This window comes from Phyllostomus discolor, chromosome 7 (genome assembly GCF_004126475.2).
Source record: "Phyllostomus discolor isolate MPI-MPIP mPhyDis1 chromosome 7, mPhyDis1.pri.v3, whole genome shotgun sequence".
Classification (NCBI taxonomy): Eukaryota; Metazoa; Chordata; class Mammalia; order Chiroptera; family Phyllostomidae; genus Phyllostomus; species Phyllostomus discolor.
Window position 1 is genome coordinate 46,348,742 of NC_040909.2, and position 21,574 is coordinate 46,370,315.

Here is a 21,574-nt window from a genome sequence, read left to right on the forward strand (position 1 = left end):
TCTGCCTCCACACTACAATTACTGGAGTCTGCGTCAATAGCACTGTGACAGCAGTTACTATAACTTAGCAGATTATGAGGATTTCTTTTAACCTTTATCTAAATTAATCAATATTTTCTATTTAAAATGTACTGCTCTAGTTTAAAGCCTAATTAAAAAGACAAAAAAACACCGTGCAGTATACTATTTTGGTATCAGTTTTGCTATTAAGAGCTAAAGTGGTCTTCTTCCTAAGTTTTTCAAGTTTTACCTGAAGTAATAAATTTCATCATCTACCACTTTAGCAGAGAGTGAAAACCTCTTCAGTCCCTTGAATTTCTTCATTTGCTTGTCACTCTCGTTGTAGCGGCTCTCACAAAGCAGAACATCGTTTTCTGGTATTTCAGTTGGCCTGCAGGAGAGGTAGTCCTTGAATGACAACACAGCACACTTTCCTGAAAGAGCAAATTGGAGAGAAGTCAGAACAAATTGTGGTCATAGCTAACAATTATTTTAAATTTTTACTATTTTTGATTTAATACAATCACCTGATTCAAAAGTCAGAAGATTTAAAGGGTATACACAGGTATAAGCATAAACATAAACATAAAGGTTAATGGAATAGAATTGAAAGTATAGAAACAAATTGATATGATGGTGTTTTTATGGGCAACTGATCAACAATGGTACCAAGACAATTCAATGGGAAAGAATAATGTCAACAGATAGTGCTGGGACAATTGGACTTCACATGCAAAAGAACTGAGTTGGAAACCTACCTCACACCCTATATAAAAGTTAACTCAAAATAGATCGAAGATCTAAATGTAAAAGCTACAACTATAAAACTCTTAAAAGAAAACATAGGTATAAATCTTTGTGACATTTTATTAGGTAATGGTTTCACAGATGTGACATTAAAATCACAAACAACCAAATAAGGATAAACTGGACTTCATCAAAATTAAAAACTTTTGTGCTTCAAAAGACACTATCAAGAAAGTAAAAAGACAACACATAGAATAAAATATTTGCAAATCATATCTCTGGTAATAGTCTAGTACCAAGAATATATAAAGAACTCCTACAACTGAACAATAATAAAACAATAGCCCAATTAAAAAATAGGCAAAGAATCTGAATAGACATTTCTCCAAAGAAGGTAACCAAATGGCCAATAAGCACATAAAAAGATGCTCAACATCATTCATCATAAAGGAAATTCAAATAAAAAACACAGTGAGATACTACTTCAAATGCATTAGGATGGCTATTACATTAAAAAGAAAAATAGTAAGGGTTGGCAAAGATGTGTAGTTGGAACCCTGGTGAAAATGTGAAATAGTATAGCTGCTGTGGAAAACAATTTGGCAATTTCTCAAAAAGTTCAACACAGCTGTTATATAATTCAGCAATTCTACTTCTAGATAAATACCCAAATGAACTGAAAACAGGGACTTATATAGACACATTTACACCAATCTCCATCAACAGATGAGTAAGTTAACCAAATATTATATATACATGCAATGTAATATAATCGGCCTTAAAAAGGAATAAAATTCTGATACATGCTATGCCAGAAATTAACCTTGAGAATGTTATCCTAAGTGAAATAAACCAGGTACAGAAGGACTATTTCATGATTCCACTTATATGAGGTACCTAAAATAGGCAAAATTCATAGAGACAGAAAGCAGAACACATATTACCAGGGGGTAGGAGAAGGAGAAATGGGTAGTCTTTGCTTAATGGGTTCAAAGTTTCTATTTGGGATGATGATGAATTCTAGAAATGGATAGTGATGATGGCTGCACAATACTGTCAATGGATTTAATGTCACTGAATTGTACACTAAAAAACAGTTAATGTTGTGTTTATGTTATATGCATTTTCTCACAATAAAAAACTTACAAGTAGCAGCATACTGCTTGTATTATTTTGCACCTAATTTTTTTGCCAAATAATATATCTTGAGGACTACTGGTATTAATACACTATAGCTATTAAAACTAGTTCCCTACTGATGAATATTTAGGTTGTTTCCAAATTTTTGCTTTCTCACTGTAGCAAAACAACGCTATTCTAAATAATTTAAGACATGTATTACCTTGCACATGGGTGAATACATGTGAGGTGTACCTTTCTAAAAGTACAAAAGCTGGGTCAAAGGGTATGAACACTTTAATTTTTATAGTCATTACCAAATTACTTTCCATAGCATAAATCCAACACAAAGTGGGTGAATGTTGTTTTTGTATGTTTTTGTTAACAAGTAACAGAAATCTGACTCCTCAACAATTTAATAAGTAAATCTTTAAAAAGATTTTACTTATTTTTAATTTTTGTTTTATTATTTTTAATATATTTTATTGTTATGCTGTTACAATTGTCCCATTTTTTCTCCCTTTTATTCCCCTCTGCCCTGTAACCACCCCCCAGATTTTACTTATTTTTTAGAGAAAGGGGAAGGGAGGCATAAAAAGACGGAGAAAAATATACATGTGAGGGAGACACATCTGTTGGCTGCTTCTCAAACACACCCTGACTGGGGATGGAACCTGCAACCCAGCCATGTGCCCTGTCCAGAAATCAAACCAGCAACCTTTTACTTCATGGGATGATACTCAACAAATCGAGCCACACTGGCCAAGACTCTAATTGTTTTATAAGAACCCTTCACATACAAGGGAAATCTGGTATTTGTCTATAAAATATACTGAAAATATTTTCCCAAAGACAAAAAGTTGTCATTTGTCTTTGCTTCTGCCAGTTTTGGTTATACAAACATTTTAACTTTTACATAATTGAATTTATAAATCTTTTCTTGTATGGGTTCTGGGTTTTAGGTCAAAGGTTATCAAAAGTTCCTTCCCATTATGTCCCTTGATATCTTTGCTTCTTCATTTTATGTTCATTTAAACCTGCAATTTATCTTGGAATTTATTCTAAAGTTGATGGAAGGAATGGATACAATTTTATTTTTTCCAAATGGCTATTTTTTCTATCTTTTCCCACTTATCTGGGATGCCACCTTTATCATAAATTATACCTGAATCTACTGCTAAACTTTCTATTCTGTTCAAATAATGTTTACTCATATATCATATAAATAATTTTAATTATTATGGTATTATAATGTTTTAATATCTGGTAAGGAAGGATAGGACCACCCTCAATTCATTGTGCTCTTCAGAATTTTCTTTTTATTTTTTTATCCTCACTTGAGGGTATGCCCATTGACTTTAGAGAGGGGAAGGAAGAGAGAGAAGGGGGTGGTGAGAGAAACACTGATATGAGAGAAAATATCAGTTGGTTGACTCTCACATCCTGAATAGGACCGAGCCCGCAACCTATGATTATTTTTATTTTATTTTTTGATATGATTTAAAAAATCAGTTTATTTAATCCCAACTTGATCACAGGAAAATTCCCATTGATTTATCTATTGGATTACATTAAAACTTAGGGAGAATGAATACCTCTATGATGTTGAGACTTCTTAGTCAAGCACACGGCATGCTTTTCAATTTGTTCAAGTGATCCCATTTAAAGGCACTAAAAGTAGCATTTTAAAACATTCTTTATACAGATGTAATACAGATACTGTTAAATTTATCCCAAGGTATTGTAGTTATTATTGAATCTTTTAAGGAAATTGATCTACTATTACTTTTATACTCAACTATCTTATTTCTTTTATTGTGTGTTCATGTTTCATAATTGATTCCCTTATATTTTCATCTACTTCATTTCCTGCCCTGGTCAATGTGGTGGCTCAGTTGGTTAGAGCGCCATCCCATAGACTGAAGGATCAGAGGTTCGATTCCCAGTTAGAGCACATGCATAGGTTGCAGGTTCAGTCCTGGTCAGGCTGTGAGAGGAAACCAATGATGTTTTTCTCTCACATCAATGTTTGTCTCATCCCACCTCTCCTTCTCTCTCTTCCTTCCCTCTTTAAAATCAATGGGCATGCCCTTGAGTGAGGATAAAAAAATAAACAATTTACTTATTTTAGAATTCTCTATCTTACTTCTAACTGCACAGGCTAGTACCTCCAGAACAATGTTAGTAAGAGTGATAAGGATATCCCTAGTTTGTCCTTGACCTTTAATAGGAGTGTTCACAACTAACACTTTAGCAAAATTTGTAAAATATGTAAAAACAGGTCAGAAACAAGCTTCAAATTGCTAGTTACTATCACTGCCTTGGACTATGTAATACTTTACTAACATAATCCAAAGTCTTTTCAATTCAGAAAAGGAAGGGTTACTATTTTCTATTATTTCACAGAAGGAAAAATACAGATTTAGAAAGAATAAAAATTCTCTCAGCTAAAGAGTAAAAATGACTAGTAGACTCAGAATGGATGTGGAGTCTCTGCCCTGACTGGCCCTCAAAAGACAGAGAAAGATATAGTTTAGAAAGCATCGTTTAATAAAGCATAAAAAATTATAAAAAACCTGCTGGATTTTGACTGAAACTGCAATGAATCTATAGATAAATTTAGGGAGGACTGACATTTCATGAGTCTTCCAGCTATAAACATCACTTCCTTTTTAGGTATTCTTAAATTTCTCCCAATAATTTTCTTACAGTTGTGTGTGTGTAGAAGTTTTACACATCTTTTTAAAGACTTATTCCTAGGTATTTAATGTAAATGGCATATTTCTAAATTTTAATTTTCTAATTATTCATTGATGGTAAACAGAAATACAGATTATCTTGACATTTTCATTTATTAATTCTAATAGTTTATCAGAATCTCTTAGATCTTCTATGTACCTAAAATGTTTTTGCAAAAATTAATTTTTATTTTTCATAATATTTAAAAATCATTTTCTCACTTTACTAATAACAGTCTTTCAGTTAATAGAGCATTAAAAAAATCTACTCTGAAGAAAGCAGAATCTGCAAATAAATTAGAAATTGATATGTTTCAGGAGCCCAAGTTCCTGGAAATTTTATCATCAAAACACCTAAGGGTAGAAACACTCTGCTAGGTGTGGCCATGTTCATTCCCAAAAGAAACTTCTCTGTGGCCATTTGATTACCATTTAAGTTACTGAAGACAACTCTATAAACAGAACTAAAAAAGAGCAGATGTAGAATAGTTAGAACAACAGGACAATCTCCTAAGTGAAGTAGACCTACCAGGTCTATATCATAGATGAAAACAATTATACCTTCCCTAATTATCTTTAAAGCTTTTGGTTCAGAGACAAAAATGAGATTTACGTTCAGCAGTGTATAGTTAACACAGCAAAATTATAAATCCTCTAAAGTTTAAATACTTTAAATTATTTTCTACAGAGATTAATTAAAAAAAAAAAAGAGATCTGTTTCCTTGCATTTAAAAGTAAAAATAAAATGTGCCAAACATCTTTTCCTTCCTTGGGAAGTGGATATTGAAATCCAAAAATTGGGATAAAATCCCATTTTAGTAATTTGTAATTACTAAATACATTTTTGGGGGGGTCTACCTCAAGATGAAGTAACCATACACCTCACTGTATGCCTCTCATCCTGACTAGTATTATTGGCACCTACTTTCACACTAAAAACTGTCCAAATTACAGTATAGGAGTGGAAGTGAGAAGACCTAACTTTTAATTCTGGACCATTTCTTAAAGAGTAACATCACCTTTCTGAGTATATTAGCATTTTTATACAGCGTCATGGTGAGAAAGAAATGAAGTCCTGGATATAAAACTAATTTACAAGTTACAGAATGCAACACATTCTAACAGGTTATCTACAAAAAAGAAATTACTCCAAGTGATATACGTGAAAATTGTGCAGTAGGAAGATCCAAGGGGGATCCCTTCACAAAAATGCTGAGAAAACTTAGTGGGAACTATAGAATCAACATTATCAAAACTCTGGAAAATAGCCAAAAATTTACAGCAACCAAATTAATGCTTAATTGAGAAAAAAAATGACTGAAACTCAGCAGGAGAGCTTTGTGGCATGTTAACAGCTCCCAACCTCACCCCAGTTCCTTTCTGGGTCAGTGGCAAGCTGAGGTCTTAAAGATGGCAGCTGCGTTCTTAGTGTGAGTTTCTGGTGCTAGAAGGAGCACAGCAGTCCTTGTTCTCAATGAATTATGGTTGTATGTTTTGACTTTTTGGGTGGCTTCCTGAAGAATTAACACAGAAGGCTTGCCTTCATTTCACCAGATGTGGAATTCTCTCCTTTTTTGGAATTCCAAAAGGCAGAGAAGTGGCTCTGGGACTTTTGTTGAAAGCATTTAAAGCAAATGAACCAGCTGCTATCAGCTGTGGCAAAGGATTTCAGTTGGGGCAAACAGCAGACATGCTGAAAGCCGAGGAAGAAAAAGCTGGGGAGTGAGTTGAAAAGCTTCCATAATATTCCTGGGAATCTAGAAAGCCATGCTCATGTCATGGTCAGGGTGCATGCTCAGAAAAGACCCGAGAAGGCCCTAAACTCTTGATTTGGCTGATTATCAAGTCCCATGGAAGCAGGAAGTAAAGGCAAAGGCAGAGTTGTAAACTCTTCCACTGAGTGTTGAAGGTGTGCTGCAACATAGACATAGTATCCGGTTGCAAAGACTGGGAATGTTTAGGTGGGGTTTTTTTGCCCTTTTCTTTTTTTTTTTGATCCAAACATTTAAGAAAATCTCTGTTAAATCACTAGCTGACCACTAACCTAGCAGAACAAAGACTTTAGCGACCACACATAACAAAGAACATGGTCTTAAATAGTTTAGCCGTGGCTGATGTGGCTCAGTGGATTGAGCATGAGCCTGCAAACTGAAAGGCTGCTGGTTTGATTCCTGGTCAGGGCACATGCCTGGGCTGTGGGCCAGGTCCCCAGATGAGGGCACAAAAAAGGCAACCAGTTGATGTTTCTCTCACGCATTCTGATGTTTCCCTCCCTTTCTTTCTTCTTCTCTCCCCTCTCTCTAAAAATACATATATAAATGAAATCTTAAAAAAATAGTTTAGAAAGTCACTTCTAGGGTCAATATGTAGTTCTTCCACCACCCATGATGAGGGCTGGCCAGGGGGCCCTGTAGCCAGAAGGAACGTGTATTGTTTTGGGAATGGATTGTAACTCCCTCCTTATCTCTTTTGGGAGCAGCTTTTTGTCCTGTGACTGCTTCTTGATCTTTTCCTTCTACCAATACACAATGAGGGAGTACAGGTTAGAGTCACATGTAAGACACATGCCTCGTTTATCTGGGACCCCTTATAACAAGCCTCGGACTGGAGGAAGTACAGTCTCTCCTACACTGACCCACTGCCATTGGTGCACTGCCCTGTAATGTGAGTAATAAACAGCATGTCCACTGGGAGGTTTTTGGGGTTTTTTTTGGAGTATCACAAACATTTATGTAGCTCTCTGTTTTGGGGCTCCTGCACTACACATCACTAAATAAGGAACTACAACCATCAATAAGCAGTAATAACAAAGCCTGAGGAGGGGAGAGAATCTGATTTACAGAGTTATCACATTATAATATTTGAACTGTCCAGTTTTTAACAAAAAATTAAGAAAGAAGGGAGTATGGTCCATTCACAGGATAAAAAGAAATGAACAGATGCTGCCCATAAGGAAGCCCATACACTGGACTTACTAGACAAAGACTTTAAATCAACTTCTTTTAATATGTTGAAGAGGTAAAGGAAACCAAAGATAAGGATGATGAGAAAACCAGAATGATATCTTACTAAATATAATATCAATAAAGAGACAGACACTGTAAACACTAAATAGAAATTCTGGAGCTGAAAAGTACAACAACTAAAATGAAAAATTCATTAGAGGGGTTCAAGAACAGAAGATTTGAATCGGCAGAAGAATCAGTAAACTTGAAACAGGTCAACTGAAATTACCAGTCTGAGGAACAGAAAGAAGAATAAAGAAAAATAAACAGTCTAGGAGAGTCCTGGAAGGAGAACAGGGAGAGAAAGGGGCAGAAAGAATATTTGAAGAAACAGTGGTCAAAAACTCCCCAAAATTGATGACAGACATGAAAACAAAACAAAACAAAAATGCCTGTCAATGAAGAATTCTTTATCCAGCAAAAGTACTCTTCATAAATAAAAAAGGAGTCAAGACATTTCCAGATAAACAAAAGATGAGGAAATTTGCTGCTTTATAAGAAATGCTAAAGGGAGTCCTTCAGGCTGGAATGAAAGTTATTAGACAATAACTCAAAGCCATACAAAAAAATTCAAAACACCAGTAAAGGTAACTTACACAGGTAAATATAAAAGCCAATGTTATATTTTTGGTTTATAACTCCTCTTTTTTTCTCCAATATGATTTTAAAGACAAATGCATAAAGTAATAATTAAAAATTTATGGGGTTTCCAGCCCTGGCTGGTGTAGCTCAGTGGATTGAGAGCAGGCTGGGAACCAAAGTGTCCCAAGTTCGATTCCCAGCCAGGGTACATGCCTGGGTTGCAGGCCATAACACCCAGAAACCACACATTGATGTCTGTCTGTCTGTCTGTCTGTCTGTCTCTCTCTCCCTCCCTCCCTCCCCTCTCTAAAAATAAATAAATAAAATCTTAAAAAAAAACCCAGACTTCTCCTTAAAAAAAAAAATTTATGGGGTTTCTAATAAAGATGGCAGTGTAGGTAAACGCAGTACTTTCATTTTCCAATAACCACATCAAATTACAACTAAACTACGGAACTGCCATCATTCAGAACCACCCGAAATCTACCTGGAGTAAGTCCTACAACTGAGAATATAAAGAAGCAGCCACACCAAGACTGGTAGGAGGCACAGAGATGAGGAATGGCCTGGTCCCACACCCATGTGTGACAGATAAAAATTGGGAGGGATATCTCGGTTGTGAGGTAGTGTCTGAGGAGTGAGGGGTCCCAGCCTAATACCAGGCCTCCTTGTTCATGGTTTTAGTGTCAGGAAGAGAAGTCCCCATAACTTCTGGCTATAAAACCAGTGGGATTGTTGCTGAATGATTTGAAGAGCTTCTGGAGTCCCAGGCAGTTCCTGTTGAAGAACCTGTGTGTAGACTTAGTTGGACAAACTCCCTCTGAGTTTCAGTGCTGGGGCAGGAGCTCCAAAGGTACCAGAGACATATAGGAAGGAACTGAATTGTCTGACATCAAGGCAAGAGCTGGGGGAGCAACTTTCTCCAAACAGAAGTGCTGGCAGAGGCCATTCTTTCTTTTTTGAACCTTTCCCCTACAAAGCCTGCAGGCTGGCACCATATCTGAGCCTCCATCAACCTGGCTATCACTGTTCACCCTGCTCTGGTGATTCTGAGACCTCATGCCACTCAATTTTCAGGCCCATCCAAGCTGTTTCCAGTATCTTCCACATAAATGGCCTGTCTTGGCTCATGCTTCAGATTTTCCTAAAATCTCTCAAATAAACAGCTTGTGGCCTAGGCATGCCCTATATCTCTTGCTAACTGGCCCTAGGCCAGGAACTAGCAGCAGCCTGTGTTGGTTTGCAGCTTGGCCTCTCCCAGACACTTTCAAGCCCAGCACAAGTATCAGTCATCTGCAGACTGCTTTGTAGCTCATGCCAGGTAGGCCCAGGAAGAACATAAGCAGCAGTTGACTTTGGCATAACCCTCCCAGGAGCCCCAGAGCCAGTGGCACCTTGTAGATGGCATCAGACCCCACTGAAGCATCATCCAACCACTTCCACTCAAACAGTCAAGGAGCAGACTCAGCAGGTACCAGAGCCCCACTGAAGTAAGTCCTGCTTTGTGGGGTGGGCCCCTGCACAGCTGATCCTCCACAGTGGTTGAAGCCAGTCCTTGCGGCTGATCAGCCTAGGGGTAAATCCTTCCCGTTGATAGGCTCATTTACATAGGAGGGTGTATACAGCCCACATAGGACACCTACCACCTAAGTCCACTCTGCCAAGCCTAGAAGATGCAACAACTCTACCTACTACATAGAAACAAACACAAGAGGCTGCCAAAATGAGGAGAGAAAGAAACATGGCCAAAATGAAAGAACAGAACAAAACTCCAGACAAAGAACTGAACAAAATAGAGACAAGCAATCTACCAGATGCAAAGTTCAAAATACTTGTTATTGAGGATGCTCAGTGAACTTAGGGGAAGGGATGAACTTAAAACTTCAATAGCATAAAAAAGGACATGGAATCAACAAAAAAGAACCACTCAGAAATAAAGGATACACTAACTTAAGTGAAGAATAATTTAAAGGCAATCAACAGTAGAGGGGATGAGGTTGAGAATCAAAACAGCAATTTGGAATATAAGAAAGCAAAAACACCCAATCGGAACAGCAAAAAGAAAAAAAAATAAGGATAGTATAAGAAACCTCTGAGACAACTTCAAGCATACCAACATTTGTGTCATGGGGGTCCCGGGAGAAGAGAGAAAGAAACTGAAAACATATTTGAAAAAGAAATGACAGAAAAGTTCCCTAACCTAGTGAGGGAAATACACCTAAAAGTCCAGAAAGTACAGAGAGTTCCAAACAAGATAAACCCAAAGAGGCCCACACCAAGACATCTCATAATTAAAATGCAAAAGGTTAAAGACAAAGAGAATCTTAAAAGCAGCAAGAAAAAAAGCAGTTAGTTACCTACAAGGAAGCTCCCCTAAGACAGTCAGCTAGCTGATTTCTCAACAGACACTTTGCAGGCCAGAGTAGCAGCAAGAAATATTCAAAGTGATAAAAAGCAAGGATCTACAACCAAGAATACTCTACTCAGCAAAGCTATAATTTAGAATGGAAGGACATACGAAGAACTTCCCAGACAAGAAAAAGTTAAAGGAGTTCATCACCATCAAACCAGTATGACATGAAATGTGTAATGTTTTCTTTCTTTAAGAAGAAGAAAAATATAAACAATGGCAATAAATATGTATTTATCAACAACTGAATCTAAAAGACAAAATAAATGAACAAGCAGAACAGAAACGGATACAGAGAGCATTTTAATGGTTGCCAGATGGTAGGGGGGTTAGGGGGATAGGTAAAAAAGATGAAGGGATTAAGATGTATGAATTGGCAGTTACAAAATAGTCATGGGGATGTAAAGTATAGCATAGGGAATTTAGTCAATAATATTCTAATAACTATGTATGGTATCAGATGGGTATGAGATTTATTGGAGATGATCACTTAGTAAGTTATATAATGTCTGATCACTGGGATGTACACCTGAAACTAATATAATATTGTATATCAATTCTAATTGAAAAATAAAAAATAAAAATAAAGTAAAAGCAATATAAACCTATGTAAATGGGCACACAAACTATAAAGAGGTAATTCCTGACAACACAAAGCAGGAGAAATGGAGCTGTAGAGAAGACTGTCTGTATACTAATGAAGCTAAGTTAGTATTAATTCAAACTAGATTGTCATAAATTTAAGATGTACTCTCCAGATTAGCCACTAAGAAAAAAAACTAAAAAGCACTAAGTGATATGGTTGCTCTAACCAAAGGAGACTTCAGTCTCACCTTTGGTATGTTCCCTTTGAGTCCAGGCTGAGTTCACAATAGGGAGCAAGACTCTAGGACACTGCTTTACAATGAATCACAAGTTACAAGGCAGATATTCTCTTCTGCAGGACCTCAAGGTTTTAATTTCACTAGCCTTTGCTCCCTCTCTGCAGGGTGGGAGGAAGAAAATGTGTTGAACTACTAGGCCATTCAGAAATTTTTACCACATCTAAGTCTGAAAGAATTCACAGCACCAAAAACAATCTAGGCTGAAAACGATGGCAGTGTATGATGTGTATATCTACATCTGAGAAGTAGAATGTCACTGTTATACTCAGGAAGATGGAACAGAAGCCACAACTTGAGTCCTTCACATTTCTGGAAACAAGACAATAACATTACTAGGGTTAAGAGTCCAACAGAGACTGTAAAAGTCTTTTAACTGCTCTTCTTACAATGTATTCTCCAAATTGTAGCCATAGTGATTCCTCTAATGCATATGTGAGATCATATCACCTCTCTGCTCAGACCCTCACAGGACTTCCTCTCTTCTCCAAACTCAATTTCTGCACTGTCTACAGGACCTACCTGTAGGTCACATAGTGCTTAACTGGGTGCTTAACTACCTCAGAAGGCTCATTCCCTCCCACATGCCCCTGCCCTGATCCAGATACCCAGCTTGCTTATTGTGTCTCAAACATGCCCAGATACTCTGCCTTAGGTCTTTGCATTTGGTGTTTGCTATGCCTAAAAGGAGTGAAATCTCAGATATTCAAATGGTTTTCTTTCTCATATCCTTTAGGGCTCTATTCACATGTCATCTATCAGAGAGGCTTTTGATGACTGTACACTACCTGAAACAAGATCTCCTCTCAACAGTAATCTCCATCCTCCTTCCTCTGCTTTATTCTTATTCATAGTCCTAAATACTACCTGATGTTCTATATATTTCACTTTAATTTACTGACTCCCCAACCTCTACCCCATTGTTAAGTCTCTAAAAGAGCAGAGACTTTAGTTTGTTTATTGCTGCATACCTAGCATCTACAACAGTGCCTAGCCCAGAAGTATTTAACCAATTGTTGTGGAATGAATGTGATAAATGAAGTGGCATATATACATACCCAGAATACATGTCATGGGACAGGTTTCTTCCAGATTACTTAGAAACACTTCTTTTTTGTAGAACATTTTTGTGGGCTCATGTTCTGTCTCTTCTGGGTGAATGAAGATGGGGCCATAAAAATATGCAGCTCCATCTCGGACCCATACCTTTTCAATTCTTGGGAGGGAAACAAGAGAGAAATTCCATTAAAATAACATTTTAATAAGCTTCATTCTTGAAGGATTAATGTAACAAAAATTTCATTAACCAAAAACTTAATATGCAGAGGAGTGTCACTGGTTGTTTTGATAAAACAATTTCCTTGATTTTTTTTTCTTCCTTTAAGCACATGAGAAGAAACTTGGAAAAAGAGAAATGAACATTTGGCTGTTCATTTAAGAGAAAAAATTATTTTAACATGATATATATATTATATACTTTACTTATTCATGATGTTTATTCCTTATCTTCCTATTAGTACAAACATCCATGGGACTAAGGATATTTGTCTCTTTCATTTACTATGCATCCTTAGACTGACTAATGGGAGGTGTATAATAAATGATTAGTGAATGCTGAAATAAATACAAGGAAATTGACTCAAAGAGGTAAATCATTTGCAAATAATTTGAAACTAGCAGGGCTGGGACTTAAAACAAGATCTCTTGGAACCCACTACTCTTCCTAAGCACTGCCCAGTGCTGTCTTTGACATTTTTACTGTTGTTTTATGTCATTCAGCCATACTTTCATCCACTTACTTGTTCATTCAAATATCTGAGCCCTTACTCTATTTCAGGTACTATGTTTGAAATAAGGGATACAAAGAAAAAGAGAGGGTCACTACTCTTAGGGCATTTGCAGTCCAGTACAGAACCTGAGAATAATATAATGTGATATGTGCTCCAAGGAGAAGAAAATACATGGTGTTCTGAGAATGTGTAACAGGGGACCTAACCCAGTCTGGAGGGGATAGAAGCTTTCCCCTTAGGGACGTACCGTATCAAATTTAAGCTAAAAGGGTTTACCATTTGAAGTGGGCAGGGAGATTTCAGGGTTGAGAGTTCAGTAAATGGTAGGAGACAAAAAAAAGATTTCATGAAGGAATATAAAGAAGGAAGTATCGCTAGAGGCAAAAGCAGGGGAAGTGCGGTATGAGAGAAAGCTGGGTAAGTGACCTGGGGAGACTTTTGTCTTCATCCTAAAGAGGAATGAAATTTTTTTAAAAAGATTTTATTTATTTATTTTTAAGAGAGGGGACGGGAGGGGAAAGAGAGAGAACCATCAATGTGTGGTTGCCTCTTACACGTCCCCTACTGGAGGACCTGGTCTGCAACCCAGGTATATGCCCTACACTGGAATTGAATTGGCGACCCTTTGGTTCGCAGCACGACGCTCAATCCACTGAGGTATACCAGCTAGGGCAGGATGATTTTTTTTTTTTCTGGCTCCACATCTCTCAGAAGCAACTTTATCCCCCTACTTCAATAACACTCACCTGCCCACACGAGGACGCACAAGGCCATGGGACTTAATGAAGACACAGTCGCCAACCTTCAGCCACATGTCATTGTAACGGAGCTGCTCAAAGTAGTGGCAACCTGGTTCCCCATTGGACATTTCCACAGGGACATCTTCCTTCTCCTGTTGTAAAGGAAACTGGTTGAAGGTACACAGCTGACAATCAAGGAGTAGACAGAGAAAATAAGAAAGAGAAACAGACTTTCCTTCATACTAACTTAAAAGAAAAAAATAATAGAAGCCTTGATGAAGAAAAACCAAAAGATTAGGCTACTGAAATCAAACTGAGTCTTATCAAATATTATATCTTTTATTTTTAATTGTTTTTTTCATTATCACTTACCTACTTATACCCTGTCCCCTGTAATTATTACACTGTTGTCCATGTCCATGAGTCCTTTTCCTTTTGCTCAATCCTTCCACCCAGTAACTAATCCCCACCCGAGAGCTATTAGCCTGTTCTCTGAGTTTGTCTTTATTTTGCTTGTTATTTCAGTTTGTTCATTAGATTCCACATATAAATAAAATCATATGGTATTTGCATCTATTTTAAATTTCTAGTTAATTTTCATAAAATGTTACTTCAAGATGCTTCCCCCCCCCCATTCCCATAGCCTTTAGCAAAAACACAATGGAGAAGACTTAGCATTCAGAAGCAGCCTCATTCATGAACTATTATAGAGTATAAGGAGCAAATTCTACACAAGTTCCCTCTTCACCACATTCACTGAGCTCTCAATTTCTTAACATTAACAATAAATATATTTAAATTTTATCATTTTGGTTTATTCCAAAATAGAAAGGAATAATATAATCTCCGTGACCTAAACACACATATTGTGTTTTTTAATAAATTACAGGGTCTGTCATCTACTGACTGCTATGACAAATTACTTAACCTCTTACGCCTTAGTGTCCTCATCAGACAGTGTTGTTAGGAAGCTTAAATGACATAATCCATGTAGGTACACTGAACAATGTCTGATTTGTGTAAAGTACAAACATTCATTATTGTTGTTTTATAGTCTTGGCAACAAAATAGAGAAACTTGACTAACGGAAGTAAAAAAAATCTTTTACTGAGAACCTAGCAAATAATGAACAAAGTGATAGGTTTTTTTTTAAAGATTTTATTTATTTATTTTTAGAGAGGGAAAGAAGAGAGAGAGAGAGAAACATCAATGTGCGGTTGCCAGGGGCCGTGGCCTGCAACCCAGGCATGTGCCCTGACTGGGCATTGAACCGGCGACACTTTGGTTCGCAGCCGGCGCTCAATCCACTGAGCTACACCAGTCAGGGCTAAGTGCTAGGTGTTTTAAAAGCTCAGGAAACTCTAGAACCACAAAATATTCTACTGCATCTCCCTGTCTCTCTGAGAAAACTTGAAACTTCAAAAAAAGAGAAAATCTCCTTTAGAATGACCAAATAATCTGATGTTTTGATCTTAAACACTTCAAATGATATTAAAATAGTCTTTGAGGGGAAAATCCTTACAAATGAAAGAGGTGCCATATAAATGCTAGTGAAGGGGCACTTGAAGGAATGGAAGCTATATAGAAGTAACCCCTGAGATTAAGAATACCATTTTCTGGTCAATTAATCTACAACAAAAGAGGCCAAGAACATACAATGGGGAAACAACAGTCTCTTCAATAAATGGTGTTGGAAAAAATGGATAGCCTACAAGCAAAAAATAAAGACACTTTTATATAGCATACACAAAAATGAAATGGAAATGGATTAAAGACTGAAATGTAAGACTTGAAACCATAAAACTCCTAGAAGGAAATATAGGAAGTAAACTCTATAACGTTCTTAGCAATATTTTTTTTTTATGTGTCTCCTTGGGCAAGGGCAATGAAAGCAAATATAAACAAATGGGATTATATTAAAACAAAAAGGTTTTGCACAATAAAGGAAACCACAAACAAAAAGGCAACCTACTGAATAGGAAAAGATATTTGCAAGTGATATATATGGTAAATTAATATCCAAAATTTTTAAAAAACTCATACAACTCAACATAAAAACAAACAATCCAAATGAAAAACGGGCAGAGGCCCTGGCCAGTGTGGCTCAGCTGGTTGGAGTGTCATCCCCATACACAGAAAGGTTGCAGGTTCAATTCCTATCCAGGGCACATACCCAGGTTGTAGGTTCAAGTCCCTGGTCAGGGAGCCTACAGGAGCCAACCAATTGATGTTTCTCTCTTTCTCCCCTTCCTCTGTATCAGGTGAAAATTTAAAAAAGGGGGAGGGGCAGAGGACCTGAACAGACATTTCTCCAAAGAAGAAATACAGATGGCCAACAGATACAATAAAGATGCTCAACTATTACAAAGGAAATGCAAATCAAAACTACAATGAGATATCACCTCACATCTGTCAGAATGGCTATTAAAAAGACAACAAATAACAAGTATTAGCAAGGATTTGGAGAAAAAGAAATCCTTGTGCACTGTTAGTAGGGCTGTAAATTGGTGCAGCTGCTATGGAAAACAGTATTTAGGTTTCTCTAAAGATTAAAAATGTCATACAATCTAGCAATTCTCCACTTTGGGATATTTGTCCAAAGAAAAACACTAATATGAAAGAAACACACACCCCTGTGTTCACTGAGGCATTATTTACAATGGCCAAGATATGAAAGCAACCTAGGTATCCATCCATACATGAATGAAGATCACACACACACACACACACACACACACACAGGAATACTACTGAGCCACAGAAAAAGGAATCTTGTCATTTGCAACAACATGGATAGACTTAGAGAGCTAAGTTAAATAAGTCAGGGAAAAATATACCACATGATTTCACTTACATGTGTAATCTAACAGACTCACAGACACAGAGGACAAACTGATAGTTGCCAGAAGGGATGCAAAAAGAGATGAGGGGATTAAGAGGTACAAACTTCCAGCGTAAAATGAAAAGTCATGGGATGTAATGTACAGCACAGAAAATACAGACAACAGTATTATAATAACTTTGCACAGTAACAGTTTACGTAAGTGCTGAATCACTATATTGCCTACTTTAAACCAATATAATATTGTATATGAACTATAGTTAAAAGAATTCCTTTTTACTTTAGGAATGGGTTGTTTTCTAAAGTATCTTTAAAAAAGTTTCTGGAATGACTTGTCTTGGCCATCCAATATCAAAATAATGAGACAAAACAGTAACTAATACAGAGAAGACCCTGGGGACTTAAGAATTCCAATAATAAAAATAACGAATCTAGGTTAATTTCACATTAGCTTCTCCTGATATTTCTTCTTTTAAAATTAATGTGTTTATGATTCTTACACATACTGGTAAAATATAAGAAATATCAAGTATTAGAACATGAAAATGGACATATTTTTTAAAAAATATATTTTATTGACTATGCTATTACAGTTGTCCCATTTCCCCCCTTCTGTAGCCTCCACCCTGTACCCCCCTCCCACCCACATTTCCCCCCTTTAGTTCATATCCATGTGTCATACTTATGAGTTCTTTAGTTTCTACATTTCCCGTACTATTCTTGCACTCCCCTTATCTATTTTCAACCTACATTCTATGCTACTTATTCTCTATACCTTTTCCCCCCTCTCTCCTCCTCCCACCCCCTGCTGCTAACCCTCCATGTGCCCTCCATTTCTGTGGTTCTGTTCCTGTTCTAGTTGTTTACTTAGTTTCTTTTGGTTTTGCTTTAGGTGGTTGTTAATATTTGTGAGTTTCCTGTCCTTTTACTATACATGTCTTCTCTTTATCTTCTTTTCTTAGATAAGTCCCTTTAGCATTTCATAAAATAAGGGCTTGGTGATGATGAACTCCTTTAACTTGACCTTATCTGAGAAGCACTTTATCTGCCCTTCCATTCTAAATGAGAGCTTTGCTGGATAGAGCAATCTGGGATATAGGTCCTTGTCTTTCACGACTTGGAATATTTCTTTCCAACCCCTTCTCGCCTGTAAGGTCTCTTTGGAGAAATCAGCTGACAGTCTGATGGGAACTCCTTTGTAGGTTACTGTCCCCTTATCTCTTGCTACTTCTAGGATTCTCTCCTTCGTTTTTACCTTGGCCAATGTAATTATGATGTGCCTTGGTGTGTTTCTTCTTGGGTCCAACTTCTTTGGGGCTCTCTGAGCTTCTTGGATTTCTTGGAAGACTGTTCCCTTTGCCAGATTGGGGAAGTTCTTTATTATTTGTTCAAATACGTGCTCAATCTGTTGCTTTTCCCCTTCCGATTCTGGTACCCCTATAATTTGGATATTGGAACGTTTAAAGGTGTCTTGGATGCTCTTAATCTTTTCCTCAATTTTTTGAATTCTTATTTCATCATGCTTTCCTGCTTGGTTGATTCTATCTTCGTTCTGGTCCACTGTATTGTTTTGAGACTCATATTCCTTCCTTTCACTATTGGCTCTCCTCCACGTATCTTCCTGCATCTCTTTTATGGTAACCTGCATCCTTTCATCTCCATTGCGCCTAAAGTCAACCAATTCTGTGAGCTTTCTGATCACCAGTGTTTTGAACTGTGCATCTGACAGATTGGCTATTTCTTGCTCGCTCAAAAGGATGAGTCCTGGGGGACTGATCTGTTCTGCTGGAAACATGTCTTATGTCTTTCCCTGTCTCTCCTATTATTTTGTTTTTTCTTTTCCGGTCTGGTCGCTATTGTTATGGTGGGGGGCGGAGGCTTAGGTGTTCACGGGGGCTGCGCACCCCAGTCACTAGCTTGTGATGTTATATGTGGGGGCGGGGACAGGAGGGAACAATGGCGGCAGTTCCGTAATCCTGGGCTCAGACACTTCCTTGCTTGGGATCCTGGGCCTCGAGCTCTGCCTGGGTCCACAATCGCTGCCCTACTGGTTCCCCCAGCCGCTGCCTGGGTACTCAGGGATCACTGCTGTGATCTTGCGCCCCGGGTGGCTGTTGTGCCAATTTTGAGCCAAATTTCCCCGACCTCCGCGCACCGCCGACCTGCACCAGCCGCGCGCCCGCCTGGCTCGTCATCTCCTACCAGTCTGGATGTACGGGTCTACTTCAAGTTCTTGGCTATCTGACTTCCATTCAGATAAATCCTCTGACAGTTCTGAGTGAAATTATGTCTGTAAATTATTGTTGTTCTATTCTTGTTTGTGCGAGGAGGTACGGTGTGTCCACCTATTCCTCCATCTTGCCGGAAGTCCCAGATTATTTTCTTTTATTCTTCTTTTTCTGGTGACTGTCACATACATATTTATTCTTTCATAAGAATATTAGAATAACTTTGTCCATTCCAAAAATAATTTGTTTAAGTCTTTTATGTCCTTTAGTAGACTGATGGTTTTCATTTTCCCTTTAAAAGGTTTATGAATTATGTTTATATAAGAAAGCTACTGATTTATATATAGATGTTCTCACCATTATCTGCAAAAAAAAAAAAAAAAAGAATCTTGCCTCTGTCAGTATTTTCACTGCTTTGTCTAACTACATTGGCTACTTTCAGAAAAATATAGGAAATGGTACAGCAAGCTCCTTACTCATGTATATTCCTTGATTGAGCAAAAAGGAAAAAGGACTCATGGGCATGGACAACAGTGTGGTGATTAATGGGGGTAGGGGAGTATAAGGGGACTAAAGGGAAATGGGAAAAATACAATAAAGATTAAATATAATAAAAAATCACTGAGGAAATATGCATCTAAAAACTAAAACACATAATGTACGTCACCAAATAATTTCTCTTTTAATCTATTACGATAATAAAATTAGTGGGTATTCCTAATTTTGAAAAATCCTTGCTTTCTGAGAATGAACTCTACTTGGACATTTTTTAAATGTATTTTATTGGTTATGCTTACAGTTGTCCCATCACCCCACTTCATTCCCCTCCACACTACACACCCTGTCCACCAACATTCCCCCGCTTCAGTTCATGTCCATGTGTCATAAGTTCTTTAGCTTCTACATTTCCCAGACTATTCTTGCCCTCCCCGTCTATTTTCTACCTACCATCTATGCTACGTATTCTCTGCACCTTTTCCCCTTCTCTCCTCCTCCCACTCCCCTGTTGCTAACCCTCCATGTGATCTCCATTTCTGTGGTTCTGTTCCTGTTCTAGTTGCTTAGTTTGCTTTTGCTTTTGTTTTAGGTGTGGATGTTAATAATTGTGAGTTTGCTGTCATTTTACTGTTCATATTTTTTATCTTCTTTTTCTAAGATAAATCCCTTTAACATTTCATATAATAAGGGCTTGGTGATGATGAACTCAACTTGGCCTTATCTGAGAAGCACTTTATCTGCCCTTCCATTCTAAATGAAAGCTTTGCTGGATAGAGCAATCTTGGATGTAGGTCCTTGCCTTTCATGGCTTAGAATACTTCTTTCCAGCCCCTTCTTGCCTTTCAAGGTCTCTTTTGAGAAATCAGCTGACAGTCTGATGGGAACTCCTTTGTAGGAGACTGTCTCCTTATCTCTTGCTGCTTCTAGGATTCTCTCCTTCATTTTAATCTTGGCTAATGTAATTATGGTGTGCCTTGGTGTGTTCCTCTTTGGGTCCAACTTCTTTGGGACTCTGAGCTTCCTGGACTTCCTGGAAGTCTATTTACTTCGCCAGATTGGGGAAGTTCTCCTTTATTATTTGTTCAAATATGTTTTCCACTTGTTGCTCTTCCTCTTCTTCTTCTGGCACCCCTATAATACAGACGTTGGAACACTGAAAGATGTCCTGGAGGTTCCTAAGCCTCTCCTCATTATTTTGAATTCTTGTTTCTTCATTCTTTTCTGTTTGGTTGTTTCTTTCTTCCTTCTGGTCCACTCCATTGATCTGAGTCCCAGTTTTCTTCCCATCACTATTGGTTCCCTGTGCATTTTCCTTCATTTCACTTAGCACAGCCTTCATTTTTCCATCTAATTTGCGACCAAATTCAACCAATTCTGTGAGCATCCTGATCACCAGTGCTTTGAACTGCGTATCGGATAGGTCGGCTATCTCTCCGTCACTTAGTTGTATTTGCTGTGGAGCTTTGATTTGTCCTTCTGTTTGGGCCATTTTTTTGGTCTTGACATGCCTGTTAGCAGTGAGGGGCGGAGCCTTAGGTGTTCACCAGGGCAGGGTAACCCATGTCCCTGGGTTGTGACACTATGTGGGGGTGGGGTCCAAGAGGGAATAATGGCGCTTGCTCCACTCTCTGCCGGATTTCAGTTACTTCCCCTGCTTCCTACAAGCAAATTGGGCCCTTCTGGTACTGACTCCCAGGTGGGTGGGTTTGTGTATGTTCTAGGACTCTGTGGGTCTCTCCAACAAACTTTCCTGTGAGGCTAGGAGTCTTTCTCTGTGCCTTAACCCCCACAGGTGTTTTCAATCAGTGTTTTGAGGCTCCTGGTTCTGGGACCCTGTACTGCACGGTCTGTCTCACTCCCCAGTTTCACCTGGTTTATCTGTGCACGAATGTGGGATTGCCTGGTCAGTCAGCTGCAGTGCCTTGCTTCATAATCGCTGCTTTGGTGGGCCCGCCCTTGTCGGGTTCTGCCAGCTGCTGCCTGCTCGCCCAGAG

At 37.9% G+C, this 21,574-nt stretch overlaps 1 protein-coding gene across 1 annotated transcript in view; it reads right to left on the minus strand.

Annotated features, from left to right (window-relative positions):
- The window catches only part of PBRM1 (polybromo 1), a 123,232-nt gene that overhangs the window by 15,965 nt on the left and 85,693 nt on the right, over positions 1–21,574 (minus strand). The window contains exons 23-25 of the mRNA XM_036030884.1: positions 14,019–14,164; positions 12,541–12,698; positions 251–434 (exon numbers count right to left, since the gene is read on the minus strand). Of these exons, the coding sequence (XP_035886777.1) occupies positions 251–434; positions 12,541–12,698; positions 14,019–14,164 (488 nt within the window). The remainder of the gene's footprint in view (positions 1–250; positions 435–12,540; positions 12,699–14,018; positions 14,165–21,574) is intronic.